At 42.1% G+C, this 14,447-nt stretch overlaps 1 protein-coding gene across 1 annotated transcript in view; it reads right to left on the minus strand.

Moving 5' to 3' along the window:
* The window catches only part of susd6 (sushi domain containing 6), a 30,474-nt gene extending 17,679 nt beyond the window's left edge, over positions 1–12,795 (minus strand). The window contains exons 1-2 of the mRNA XM_068708412.1: positions 12,575–12,795; positions 6,890–7,069 (exon numbers count right to left, since the gene is read on the minus strand). Coding sequence (XP_068564513.1) covers positions 6,890–7,028 — 139 coding nt within the window. The 5' untranslated portion in view covers positions 7,029–7,069; positions 12,575–12,795. The remainder of the gene's footprint in view (positions 1–6,889; positions 7,070–12,574) is intronic.
* Between the last annotated feature and the right edge of the window lie 1,652 nt (positions 12,796–14,447).

A 14,447-nucleotide genomic window follows, 5' to 3' on the forward strand; every position in this document is an offset into this window, starting at 1 on the left:
ACATGTCGGCCCAGTCGCTGCCCTCGACTGAGTTGCTGTGCTAAACAGGCAGATAAAAAGGAAAGCACAGTAAGGAGCTATACTTCAGTAGTTGCTGTCTATCCCGAGCATTTCTGCAGGTTGGAGTTGTAATTTCTGGGTTAAGATAGTGCCAAAAATGTACTGCTGCTTCACATTAAAAGCATAGAAGTGGCATGAAAGCTTTTATTGTGAAGCAGGCTACAGTAAGAGCAGCTTTATTCGTCACCAAGGTTAGCGAAGAAATGCCATCTCCTTAATCTATAAGGTGTCTTTCTGCGCCTTTTGTCAGGTATGCGATATTAAAAGGAAATGACAAAAGCCACAGAAAACTGGTTGGATGAACAGAGCCTTCAAATTGTCATCAAGATATCATCAATTGCCGTTGTATAGAAAACCATTCATGGCGGACCTGCGTCACGACCTGGTTGCTCACAGTCTGACACAGCGTGGATGCCTCAAACATTGTGCAGCATGTGTGTAGGAAGCTAGGTGCCTTATGTGAAAGCTGGTGAACTTGTTTGAACAGGATGCTGCTGTTGAATAACGGTGTAATAAAGAGAGAAAAAAAAAAAAATCAGCCCACACTGTTTCAGTGGGCCTGAAAAACACACATGAAAGAAGAGAGGAAAGAAAACAAGAAAAAACGAAGAAAATGGGAGACAGAACAGAGGTTTTATTAGAAGTGAAAATGAAAAAAGAGATTAACATGAATATGTCTTTGGATTTTAAGAAGACGGCTTGTCAATGCGAATACAGAACAAAAAAAAAAAAAAAAAGTACAAAGATGGTCTAAAACCGAATGAAAGAATGAAGACAAAAACGAAACAAAAAAGAATGAATAAAAGACTGAAATAACAGAAGCAAACGCAACAGAAGACAGGAGAGGCTGGGGGATATATTTAGCAGCTCATTAGTCAGAGATGTCCTCTACTCAGCAGGCTGGTCCCTCAGATGAGGCCCTTTGGAAATCATTATGACTGCCTGCTGCTTCAGACAACCACACACATTTCACAGAAAAAACAATTTACAAACTGCCTCTCCCCTCCCCAGCCTTAATGAAGCTTCAAAATAATCCTCGAGTTCTGCAGAGAGGCCCAGAAACAAAGCTTTAAACAATGCAAAGTAGAATGGTGTTTTTTTTAATAATAGCTGCATGGGTTTTATCATTACAGTCACTGCATTAGCATGACAAATAACCAGTGAGAGTGTGGCTTTGAATGCTCCGTATATCTCAACTTGTACGTTATCATATTCGGCCGTTTGTGCGCCTGCCAGCTTGCTACCACTTCCTACTTCGACATTCATTAACCTTTACAATGCATCACCTTTCAGCAGAGGAGAAATAACAAGATGGTGGTCAGCGCACTGCACACCACAACTAACCCGACCAAGAATATCTGTGTCCGACACGCAATACCGTCACCCCACATTCAAATAAATCCAATGAAAAGAAGCTGACACTAATCTCGGCCATCTGGGACGTTCACCAAGTAATCGACCTGCATGGTCAACTGTTTAAAGTAAATTAAATAGTCAACTCTGGAGAGGCGGAGGATCAGAAGGAGTATTTCTTTGTCTGGTGATGCGTTTTATAGTTTCCCTTCCGGGCCCGAATGGGTAGGTGAGTCGTTAAATGACGCCGGGTGATAGCAGAGAGTGATGGCTCAAGTGATAAACACACAGGTAATGAAAGAGAAAGGCTGATGGATTTCGACCAGACTGCCACTAATGGGCTCTGGTCTCACCTGGATAATGGCCGAAGTCTTTAAGAGAGAGAGAGAGAGTGTGAGACAGAAGAACAGAAACACCGTTGAAAAGTGGCTGTGCAGTGCTCAATATACTCGCTCTCTCACAGAGTTAGCGGTCCTAATTGCAGACTGGTGATCTATTGGAGCGGCAGCTTGCTGTGGTTTGGCCTGTGGCTTCCAACACACCCCCCTGAAAGCCCTCTTTGTTCTCACATTTCAGAAAAAGGAGTCGGTAGCCAGCGACGGATTGCTTTACTCCTGCCGGCCTTCAAACTGCCTCGCTAACAGGACTTCAGGGGACTATTCTGAACAGTTAATTGCACAGGACCCATCGTTTCCCTCCCTCGGGCGGCACTGTTTGTACACACAGACGATCTAGCGAACTTTGTGCCGTTGGACATCAACGGTGTGCAGGCACGCACACGCACACACACACACACACACACACACACACACACACACACACACACACACACACACACACACATGCACGCACACGCACACACCATTTTGTTTGGCTACAGAAAGCAACACGTTTCAAAGACTATACAGCTGTTGAAGACGCCTGAAGTAGGCCACGGCTCATTCAGATATTTTTCCTCTGTGGTCAGAGCCATGACGCGATGCTAGCCACTGCAGTCTACTCTGTTATTAAAAAAAATGAAAAAAAAGGGGGGGGGGGGGGGGGGTTTGAGTCTTTTTCCTTTAGTTTGACTTTCGAGAAAACACCCTCATGTGCGTGGGTTGGTCTGACACCGTGATGCAAGACCTGCCAAAACAAACGGGATCTGTATGTACACTGGGCCTTCACCAGGTGGAGAAAAAGTGTCTTCAACTCGAGCCAAGAACGGACAACAATCGATTGTCAAAAACAAACACGAATCCCAGAGGAAATAAGAGCTCTCTGCTGCCTCTCTGGCCGTCCTCCCCCTGCTCTTGACTTTACCCTATGACTCCACTTTTTCTTCCAGGCCGGGGAAAAAGCCATTTCCCGTTCTCACACATGTACATACATAAGACGTCAGCACCACACAGAGCACACAGCAGGCTTGTTTGTGGGAGTCTTCTGGTCCTCGCTGGCACTTTCCTGTAACAGCTTTAACTCCACTTCAGAAGACAATGGTTTTTTTTAGACGGCATCGTTTATCTATTTAAGTGGACCCACAAGGACGGTCAGAGCACTTTTTTTTTGCCTCCTGACATAGAACACTGTTAGAGCAGAAAAACACGGCATGGGATCCATGTGAATAGACCCTTTGGCGCTCAGAGTTCCCATCTTTATTACTATGTCAGTTCTGACTCACTGTCTAGGTCCGCTTCCCACTGAAACAAACCACAAAAGGCTCACTGTAAGGAACTGACACCATATTAGGAACTGAGCTCTATGCAGCCAACATTACTGGGATGTCAGATACACTCAGAAAAGACAAGTAATGTTTGCACTGTGCCCTGAAAAATCCTCCAGACTGATGCCATTTATCTTGTGCATACAGAAAACCCAGAGTGTCGCTTTGTTGCTGTATTTGTTTACTGGCACTCTGCTTGAAAGCAGAGGATGTTTTGCTCAGCATGTTGCTACTTCTGTAAAAATGTACGAGATCATTAACACAAATCATACATAGTAATCACAAGCACAAATTCAAGCCATTTACATGAGCTAAGCAGCTACTCCGCTGGTAATCTTGTTTACAATGAACAGCTGAACAACAGATAAAAAAGACACGGCTTGGACCATGATTGGTTCTAAAAATACCTCTGCTCCAAAAGGCTTTGTGACTTCTCTAACTGAGCATGTTAACAGGTACGAGAAAATGAAGCCATCAATGCGGAAGCTCAAAGCTGTTGCTTTCTTTGAAACCAAAAAATTGGGAGCGAAGAGTCCCTCAACCGTTGCCGTCTATCATCCTGTCTCGCCATCTTATTTCCCATCACTTAAAAGGTCAAATACCTCAAAACAAAAGAATCGAAAATAGAAGTTTGATGCCGCTCGGTGTCGTCTCTGGTGTTTAGAGCTTTTGCTCTAGTATGCAAATGCTGCAGAGTATATATATTCTAAGTCTCCATTTCTATTCATACAGCATGCTGCTCTTTGTATGAGTCTGGAATAAGCCTGTCAGCAGTGATAACATTTCATATTCATGAAAATTTCCAGAGCAATCGCCATCCCTGGAACACGCCAAGGGATCACCTCTGTGAATTATGTATGCAGAGCAGGGAGGGAGGAGGGAAGGAGGGAGGGAGGCCAGTGAACAGAGGAACCAATAACATGATGATTACCGTACCTCTGTGGTAATATTTCTAATTATAGATTAGATTTCCATGTTGTAAAATGCTGAAATACCCTTATTTGTTGTTTTAGTATTGAAATTACTGAAATTGTATTTTATGTTTTCATACATCCCATTCATGCAGTTTGTATTCATATATTCTTATCAATAAGCATTAAAGTGTCATCCTTTGTTGTGTGATATTTTTCTAAATATTCCATTCCTCAATACAAGCAGCTTGTGATGTGTGATTAAATATTTAGGTTCACACTACGGTGCCTGAATTCTAAATTCCCTCATCAGATATCTGAAGTTATGTACTCAATCATAACGAACCGGTTATGGAAGAGCTTTTAAATAGTTGTGTGCTTTTTTTTAATATTTTAAAATATATTTGTTTGATACAGGAGAGCAAATATCAAGAGCGTTTTAAGACCCAGAACTGTGAGTCAGCCTGAATGCTGCACTATAAGGAAGTGATTATGTCACAAATACACTTGACACTTTGACAACACCCAAAGCTAACCTTTGTATTGTTGAACGCTCACTCAAAGACACCGTCTGGAATTTTCCATTACGTGCTTGAAATCTAGGTTAATGACGACATACCTGTGTGTACAGGTATCAATAAAAAAAACAAAGAATCATGGAACAATTGTCCAGGCAGATGTCTTCAAGCATTCAATGAGATAGCAGCTCTATAGGCGTTTAAACATGCCAGTGGAAACAGTGCTAGTGTTGGAGTCTAGAGACCTTCCTGTCATTTTACATCAGTTGACTGGCAGTCTTAAAGGCACAGGTGCATCATGGGTACTGGAAATGAGAAAATTCTAAACAAACAATGTGTCCCTCCCTATATGCACCAACTGTCATGAACATGGTGGATACAGGGTCTCTCTTTTGACACTGAATCACATGATTTGGGGGTACAACCGATTACTATATGTGATATGCATAACATCCACAAGTAACCAGAGTATGTGGAGCACACACGGAAAGATATACACACATACACACACACGACTACAGTACACAGAGCACGTGGGCTGTATGTGTGTGAGTGTGTTGGATGCAGAACGTGAGCGTGATTCCAGCCCCTCTGGGCTCCACATGAATCATGTGTATTACATAAGAGTTAGCAAGAGAGAGAGAGCTGATACACTCGGGATCAGCGGTGCCCTCCCCTCTGTCCAGCCGCCCGTCTCTCACATACCTCTAATCCTTCCTTTGCCGTTTCTCACACACATTCCTTTATTTAAGGCATTAAAGAGAAAGTTGATCAATTAAAGCTTTAAAAACATCCCAAAGCCTTAAACCACTCTTCGCACACATTTACTTATTCACACATACATAGTCTGCCTCCACTCTGTGGCAAGGACATCTGGCACATTTCACAAGCTGGCTATGTGAGAGGAGTGTGTGTGAGTGTGTGTGTGTGTGTGTGTGTGTGTGTGTGTGTGTGTGTGTGTGTGGGTAGCCATGTGTGTGTTTGTGTGGGGGAAGGGGGTCTGGAACATTGGATAGCTGAAGTGAAAGGAAAGCTGGCACAAGTGACGGGTTCAACAAGTACATGCCATTAACATTGTATTCCTTCAGAAAAACACGAAAGGACACAAGCTCTATAGGTCCTGTGGAGGCTGTGTTACCAATGTTTACTTTAGTGTGTGAACCAAATTTTTTAAATATTTAAAAAAAAGTATAAGATCAAAACCTGATCAGAAGGTTGTGGGGCAATAAACAAAGCTTGCTAGTAGTGGTGTAACGGACGGATCCCCCCCCCCGTGATATGTGAACCGATCTCTGATAATGTTACGTTGTAAAAGAACCAATCTGTGTTTAAATCAACAGGAGGAGAGCTGGTCAACAATGGCAGCACCACTAATGCCAACGAAGGAAGGCTCCGCTCGGTTACATTATGATGCGTTCAGGCTCTGTTCAGTGAAAATGAGTATTGGGCGAAGGTAAATTATAACATTATCATGATGTGTTCACATACAATATCGTAAAATGTAGTGTTGCTGAGAAACTTGAATGCATCCAGTTGTTTGGAGGAGATGTTTTCACATTAATATAAATAGATATTAGAGATGAATTATGAGCTGCTTTACACTAAGCTCTAAGCTGCTTATAATACATCATTAAAACTACTGATGACACTATTTGTTTTAATCCACACAAATACAATCTTTTATTTCCTGATCATTTGATTTGTGCTATCACAACACATAAGATGAAACATTTTGAATTTTTGATGGTTTGCTCTGACTTCAGAGTGGTTGAAATGATTTTTGGGATGGTGGCAAAACAGGAATGAGTCTGGAGCCTTGTAGACCAGCCAATATGGATCATCAATGATCAGCAATTGGCAAAAAAAAACGTGATCAGGGATCGCTAAAAGTTATATTTGTTCCCTTTTTTTCTTTTGTGCTGATCCGATCTGAACCGTTTTATGACCCGTTGCACCACTACTTGCTAGCCATGGTGAAAGCTCTCAGAGGACACTAAATGTCATCGCTGATTAAAACCTTATGACAGTAATGTGACCGCAGACAACATCATCTCTCTGTTTCACTCAATAGTGGAAGGAGCGGTTGTGACTCATTAGGGCAGTGAATGGATTCACGGGGGGAGGGGGGGGGATCGGGCTCTCAGCTGCTTCACAGAGCAACCTCACAGACCCAAGGGTAAAGGAAGCCAATTTAATCTAACTGACCTGCAAGATGGGGGGAAAATAACCTCAATCAATTACCAAGAGACGGGCGAAGATGGCGGTTTAGTCAACATGTATCATATGGGAGCGGAGACGGGGAGAGACAAAAGATGTGTGTGTGTGTTTGTGTGTCTGAATCTTACCTGATGCGTGACCATTGGGGAGCAGGGTGAAGAGGAGGAGCGCGGAGGCAGCCAGCCTGTGGGCTAGAGAGGAGGAGGCTGAGGAAGAAGAGGAGGAGGACAGGGCTCTCGTCTGAAACGCTACCATCCCATCGCACATCTTTTCCTCTGGCGACCAGCGAGAGTCCTCTCCGGCTTAACCTGTGCAGGCCACATAGAGAGAGGGAGGGATGGAGGGGGAGGGAGGATTACTATCAACATTCAGCGAGGATTATGTAACCAAACGCAACACAGAGAGACGGGGGGGGGGGGGGGGTAGAGCGAGAGATTTAAAGACTAAAGGGAGAGAGAGTGACAGAGAAAAGGCCTTCTCTGCATGTCATCAGGTAGCTGTTGGGTTCCTGATGACTCTAAATGTATTTCCTATTCTCATACTTTAGTTCTTTAAACAGCATCCTAATATTCAAACCACCAACATGCAGACAAACGGGAGTTTTCCAGCGTTCTTTTTTGAAAGCAACAGCAGGAGAGTTTCCTCTGATCTCCCCTCGATCCCACCGTCTTGGCTCCGACACAAGATCTAACTAAATAAAGCAGCCATTACGCTCTGCTGTAGATGATGTAACGGGGAAACAGATCCCTGCTGCTGATGAGGTAGTAGGAGCATTGAGGGTAGAGAGGCTAAAAGTGTGTGAGAGAGTCAGCGCTGAATAAAACAGTGGTTACCGTAGCTTCATCATTGAATAAGTCAAACTTTAGGACTCCCTGGTGTTTGGGCGGCATCGCCTATTAGCAGATCTTTAAAAGACACGTGTTAAGTGTATTTATTGGTCATTATTAATTTGTTAATGCATTTACAAATGTACATAACCAAGGAATTCCTCAAATGTAGTTATTAAAGCGATTCAATAAAGAGGGTAAGGTACTTTACAGTTGAATGACAAACAGATGCCATGCCGCCGTCTGCTCGGCTGTGATGCAACGCTGCCATATGTTGCACGCTGTCATAAGCAATAGAGTGTGATGAAGATAACTTCATCAGGCGCTACTTTCTGAAATATGTCCTGTATTCTTCAGCTACTCATGTGGCCAACATACTGTATAAGCTAATGATACATGTAAAAGTATCTTATCTAGTAGGTCAAATTCTCAAATGTAAATGTTAAATCAAACCTCTCTGTATGATACCACTTAAAGAAAAATTCCTAAAAAGCGTTTGTTGGTTGATTGGTGGCGACACAATGAGACTTACACATCATTCCATAAACGAGCTGGAGGTGCACAGTCTTGATTATGTTGCTACAGAGAGATCGGGATGAGGTAGCAGTAGTTGCGTTAGCGGGGGAACTAGCTTGCTGGCAGGCCGCATATCCTCAAGAGAGGGCAGAGGGCCCATTACAGTCACTCAAGGCTGCTGAGCTAATGGCTACAGTAATGGCACGGCTGCACTTACAGAGAGCTGTGAATTTGATTGCAGATCTGCTGCGTGGCCACTGCCACCGATGACCCGGAACTACAGCGATGAGGGAAGGAAGCGTAAACACACGTGCACATTCGTGATGTTTTTTTCCTATCTACCTGTGCTTTCACATTTGCGTGTCCCGCACGAGGTTTAAATGATCAAGATACTTGAAATTGGCAGACATAAACACAAACAGCAGGGCCCCCTTCTGCCTGCCATCTCTCTGCTGTACGGTAGAGAGACATACCTGCATGTGGCCCATGCCATCGGGCGAGAGTGACGCAAGCCACATTTGGCAGGACAGCTTGGGCTCTGCATTGAGCCAAAGGGCAGGCAGTCAAAAACACATGCATGGGACCTGTGCCAGCCATTTGATCCATAGACACTTTTCTCATTCGCCCATGATGGGATCAGAGCACCGCTGCTGAGGCCCTGCGGTAACTCAGATGACGATATGCCAGATGAACGTCTTATAAATATCGAGGACAAACAAAAGTCACAGCCAGGACAAAAGACGGCACGTGTTTTGTTTAGAGGTACTTGTTGGGATGTAAATAATCACTTGGGATGGCATTTATAATACGGGGCTGACCTCCTGAGAGAGCCGAGGGCGAAGTATTGACCGGCCGGTATGTTTGTAAAGTGAAAACTTAAGCAGAATTAGCCCAATTGCTTGCACACAAGAGTGACTGAGAAAAGACAAAGTCATTAACTCTGTGCTAAGGTCCAACAAAATACAGCATTCCAATTAGGTGGAACAAGATAACTTGGAGAATTATTTTTTTTCAGATCTTTTAATGCACTGACTGTATGCTCACGCATTTAATTGATTAATAACACAGCAGCCAGTTTGACAGCGAAAGCACAAAAATACTGCAAGTATGGATGTCAACTTTAGAACTTTCAACTGTGTGGGTTTCCTGTCAGACACCGCCAAAGATGTTGAGCTTGACAGATTGCATTAAAGACGGCGTTGCTATTTTGAACTTTCAGTTTGTGTTTCCTGGAAAAAAAGACTTGAGTCAAAGCATGTGAACAAACACTTCCTGTCAGAAGCTGCATCTAGAGATGTAACATCAGTTTACCTGATCACAATTTACAGCCTGTGGTGCCATTGCTGTATGTACAGTCAAGCGGTGCGTGTTTAAATAGCCATCAGTAGCATTGCAAATCCATTCTAAATGACTGACATCCGAGCCATCATTGCAGTTTGACTGCTCACAGTTATATTAGTGTTACTGGAACAGGATAGTGGACAGAATATGATACAGATCTTACCAAACTTCAAGCAGCTACTGAAATGAGTACAACTGCAAGCAGAAAGCAAAATCATCTAAACTGACTCAACAGAATTGATTTAAAAAAAAAAATTAAAAAAACGTGTAATGACACGTACATGTTGTCAGCCCATTCAGACAGATGTTGCAAGAAAGTCAAACACTTACTCAAAAGAACAAGGCAACTTCCTTGTTTCCTGGATTCGCCCTTTTCTCGGTTTTATAGACCTGTTAACTGAATATCTAAGGTTTTTAACTGTTGGTCAAATAAACAAGTAAATTGAAGAAGTTACCATACTCAAAATATCAATCAATAATGGAAATAATTGTTAGTTGCTGGCCTCAATGACATTGCTAAAAATAGCAGTGCTATTTGTCCGTTGTGTAGGCCATGCTTGGGCCCATTTCATTAAGAAATTGGAGGTTTTTATAGCATAAATACTTTGTCTGTTTAGGCCTCCACTTGGGGGAAAAACTATGCAACTTTCCACTTCAGACACCAGTGAGACAAGCAGCCAGCCAGCATGCTGCTACTGCAGTTTTTCAGCTGCCCGAGGCTCCTGGAATGCAAAGGGAGCCAAGGAGAGCAGCAGCGCAGGCATGTGTCCGGGAACAGAGAGCACTCAGTGTGCCAAAGAAACAGCCGGGAGGAGATTTCCACCCGATAGACCCGAATGCTACTGCTGCTGCTGCTAGAGCCCGCCTGGGCCTGTGGAGGGAGCCCAGAGATGGGGCTCTGCATGGCAGCACAGAAAGGACCCTTTGTTTAAAAAAAAAGAAAAAATGCAAGTAGTGTTAAGCCCCTCAGCGACCAAGCATCCCTCTGTACTGCCGCAAGGGAAGGGGACAGAAACGGAGTGAAAGACGGAGAAAAGCAAAAAGGAGAGAAGTAAGATGAAACAAGAGAGACACTGTCATGTTATGTTGACAGCAGTGAAAGGGTGGGGAGAGCAGAGGATGGGACTGAAACCAAACGCAGTGTTCTTATCTGTACTCACAAGATGTTTTCTCTAAGCTATGTTGTCAAACAGAAAAAGGCCGCTGAATGCTGGACTGGGACTTGAAAAAAGCTCACTGCAGTCGCACAATGAGTTTTAAATTGAGAGCCATTAAAGCTGCCCATTGTATATCTGCTGGTTCCTCTGTGAAAGCCAGAGTGTGTACAATGTGTAAGAACAAAAAGAGTCAATCGGAACAATGCGAGTCAAATGAGCGATTCTGACACTTTAAAGAAGAATCAGCTCTGATGAGTTCTGCAGTGAGAGACATCTTTAGGTTTGAATAAGGCTGTGAGACAAGTGAACTCACACTGCCCAGCAGAATAAGCTGCCTCTAAATATATCATAGGGTTTAAAAACATTATAAAGTGTCAAGAAATAATGAAAGCAAAGCATCAACACACTTAAATTATTACAATTGCCACTTAAACTAAAAGCTGCCATCAAAAATCGCGTTGGTATAACGCACAAAGTGGATCACTGACTTAAGTGCAAACAACATACCGTTTGGTCAGTGTTTACATTTGGTCGGTGAACGCCGTCCTGGTCGACAAAGCAGCCCACTGTCTGGAAAATGTTCACTGACAGTGGGTTTTATAATAGTGGGGAATTATTTTCCAGCAATGGTGATTCATTTTGTTGAAAAGAAGAAACACTTTGGAGGGTGGGACATATGGCAAAAAAATTGCTTTATACGATATAGAGCATCATATAATACAGTTAATGCAGAATGTCGAATGAGAAATTGTTTCTTTGTACTCGGTAATGGATGAAATATTCAGGCAGGATTGTTTGGTTTTTGGCAATAACACTGTCATATCAAGGCAGTTCACCACACTACGGACTAAAACCTTACCATAAAGTAGGGAAGAGTGTGGCAAATACATTATCATATCTTCTCCACCAGCTCTCACAACAACTTCATCGAAACATTGGTTTGGCCCCATGTTAGACACAGGACACCAAACTATTTGCTTAAAGGGAAGTGCAGTCCTACCTTCCTTCCTCTATTATGAAATGTACATGTCATCTTTGTTCTCCATTATGATGATGAAAAACAGTTCACCTTTGGACTTCCCTGCCCTTTGCTGCAGCGTGTCATTTCTAACAAGAACGACTCAAACTCTTGTTGGGACACAAGCGAGGGAGTGGGAGATTAATTAAACATGTTAAGTTATATCTGAGCAAGGCGGGCCCTTAAAACTCAATAATACTTCTCTGCAACTGTATGAAACGTGGTCAACTGCCTTCATGGCAGCTCTAAAGCAGAGTCACACGCTTCGACACGTGCAACTGTACAGCGAGCTATTTAAACAAAGAGTGTGGTGGGGTGCCAGGACTACACGCGCGCACACACACACATATATCGAGGACAAAAACAAAGACAAAACCAAGGCAAACTCATTCTAACAAAGTGGCTACACATACGATTGTTAGGTCTTTGTCTCAGCTAGTCTCACACCATAAATAATTCAGAAAGCCTATTGTGTTCGACAACGTTTCGTATCTGTACTCTGTATTATTGTCCACATTGTGTAAAATAAATAAAAACAGTACAGTAACGCTACAGCTGTTAACTGAGACTGGACGAACTACCTACTAGAGCCGGTTAATCGAGTGTATTGTATCTCTGAGCACTTTGTCATGCAAGGGTGTGTTATCCGATAAACAAGTAAAGCCAACAGAATACGATAATAAACGAATTATAGCGTGTAAATACAGCTTATTAACGTCTGTCACTGACCACGGCTAGCTTAATTAACAACATACTTACGCTAGTTTATAAAACACACAATTGACAACTCGTTTTTCTCCGTGACAAATAATTAAATGTTGCTGTAGCGTGGGGAACATTTCCCCTGTTTCTAATAGTACAATAAACAAATACAAACGGGGAGGAAAGAGAAAGAGAGATCTCGTAGTGGCCTATTATGTGTGCTTAGCTTGCGAAAAACAGGCAAAGACTCACCAACGTAAAGGTTAACCTCCTCTCACGGCTTCACACTCGATACATTCACGGTTGTACACATCGACACACCCAAAAACCAAAATGTGGCTGAATAATATCAAAAAATATGATATTTGCGTCGTCTAGTTCCGTGAGTACTGTCCCGTTGTTCCTTGTCCTCCTTGTTTTAGGTGAGCGGAAACACTCGCTGTGAGAACTCTTACCAGCTGCCTCGCTCTCGCGCGGTCTCCATGGCTACCTCGTTAAAAAGGGCGGATCCTAATCTGTCAAGCCAACCACAAGCAGATCGACTTCAAAATAAAAGCACAGCATTTTGGTGGGGAGATGGGGGGAGAGACAAAAGGAATCAAGAGACACCCGACAAAGAAAAATACACCAACATTTAGAACAATAAAAACTGAAAATATCTTGTGCATTATGGTGCATGTAGATCATTTTCTTGTAGAAATAATGAACTCATTGTGTGATGTAGGCCTATTTACCTGTTGACATACAAATTAAATGAATAAAATACGAAATAATATTCCATAGACTTTGGATATATTAATAGTTGTGTGTTTTACTTTTTTCTACGTTGGTGTTCGTATCCTGGGCTACATCCTACAACTGTGATGTGTTTTGTCTGCCTCTGCTTTGTCTGAAATACTTATCTGCAAGCACCCATAGCTAGCTATACCACTTGAAAGGTTCTTACTGTTAATGCAATATCGCCTTCATATCTGATATATTTTCAGTTGGCTGTCTTTCATTAGGTCATCGCATGTGTTTTTTCTTTATAGCTGTGGCTGCTGGAGAAAATGCATCATCACAGTGTGCATACACACAAAATACACATTTAGATGACTAGCTTCTCAATACAAAAGGTGATGAATAAATAGACAGGTGGTCTAAATGTTCTTATATAGTATGTGTATATTCCATCATATGAAATACATTACTGCAATATATTTACACAATGTGCTTGAATGAGTGGGTGGAAATCTCACTTTCACTCAGAGGGGAAAGAAAGTGAGATCTCTCATCCCTCCTAACCGCAGTTCACCCTGCACTGTAACCTTGCAAAACGTTGCGTCACTGCAAAGAAACATCAAAAGAAAAAAGACTTATTTAGTCCTATACCCAAAGAGAGTTCATAAAGTATTTGCAAACACCTCTGTCATACAAAAAAAGATCAGAACATTTTTGAATCAATCACGTCTTCCACATATATGAAGTAGTTGTTCGAAAGAGAATTTAATGTGTTATTGATTTTCTGGATCCATGAAATATGGGAAGATATGATGTCAAAATAAGGTTTATTATAGAGCAATGTTGACTAGGAAGATATAAAACAAATTTGGCTTTAATGTGAGAATAATTTCATCCATATCATACAATAATCTAATAATTCTAATAATAATGTATGCTCTTAGTTTCACTTCACATAAAAAGTAACAGAGGCCTTTAAGAAACTACAGTTATATTATTTAGCAAATAATCTAGTTCATTGAATTTTTTTTAAAGATATTCATTATATGTGTATGGTTATTCAATTTGCATTTTACAATTGTATGTGTTGTCCTTCTACTTTTAAATATTTATCGCATTATCCTTCAAATGTTGATCTAAATAATATGTCTCTGTAGTTGTTATGATGTTATTGCACTAAGCGAATGGTGCAAAGGTCCACTCAAGTCATGTGAATCACATCATGCAATGGTTGTTGGGAAGGAAATTCGTATGCAATGACTACAGAGGTGCTACTCTAAATGAAGCGATGCATTCTAGGGTTGAGAGGTGCTACAATGCCTCAATGTCCCAAAACAGATCACTTTTAGTTAAAACCATAACATGACATTTCATCTAATTGGCACAAACGAGATGTTTACAACTC

The sequence above is a fragment of the Cebidichthys violaceus genome, unplaced genomic scaffold, assembly GCF_023349555.1.
Source record: "Cebidichthys violaceus isolate CVI_PGR_0920_01 unplaced genomic scaffold, fCebVio1.0.p SCAF_14, whole genome shotgun sequence".
NCBI classification, from domain to species: domain Eukaryota; kingdom Metazoa; phylum Chordata; class Actinopteri; order Perciformes; family Stichaeidae; genus Cebidichthys; species Cebidichthys violaceus.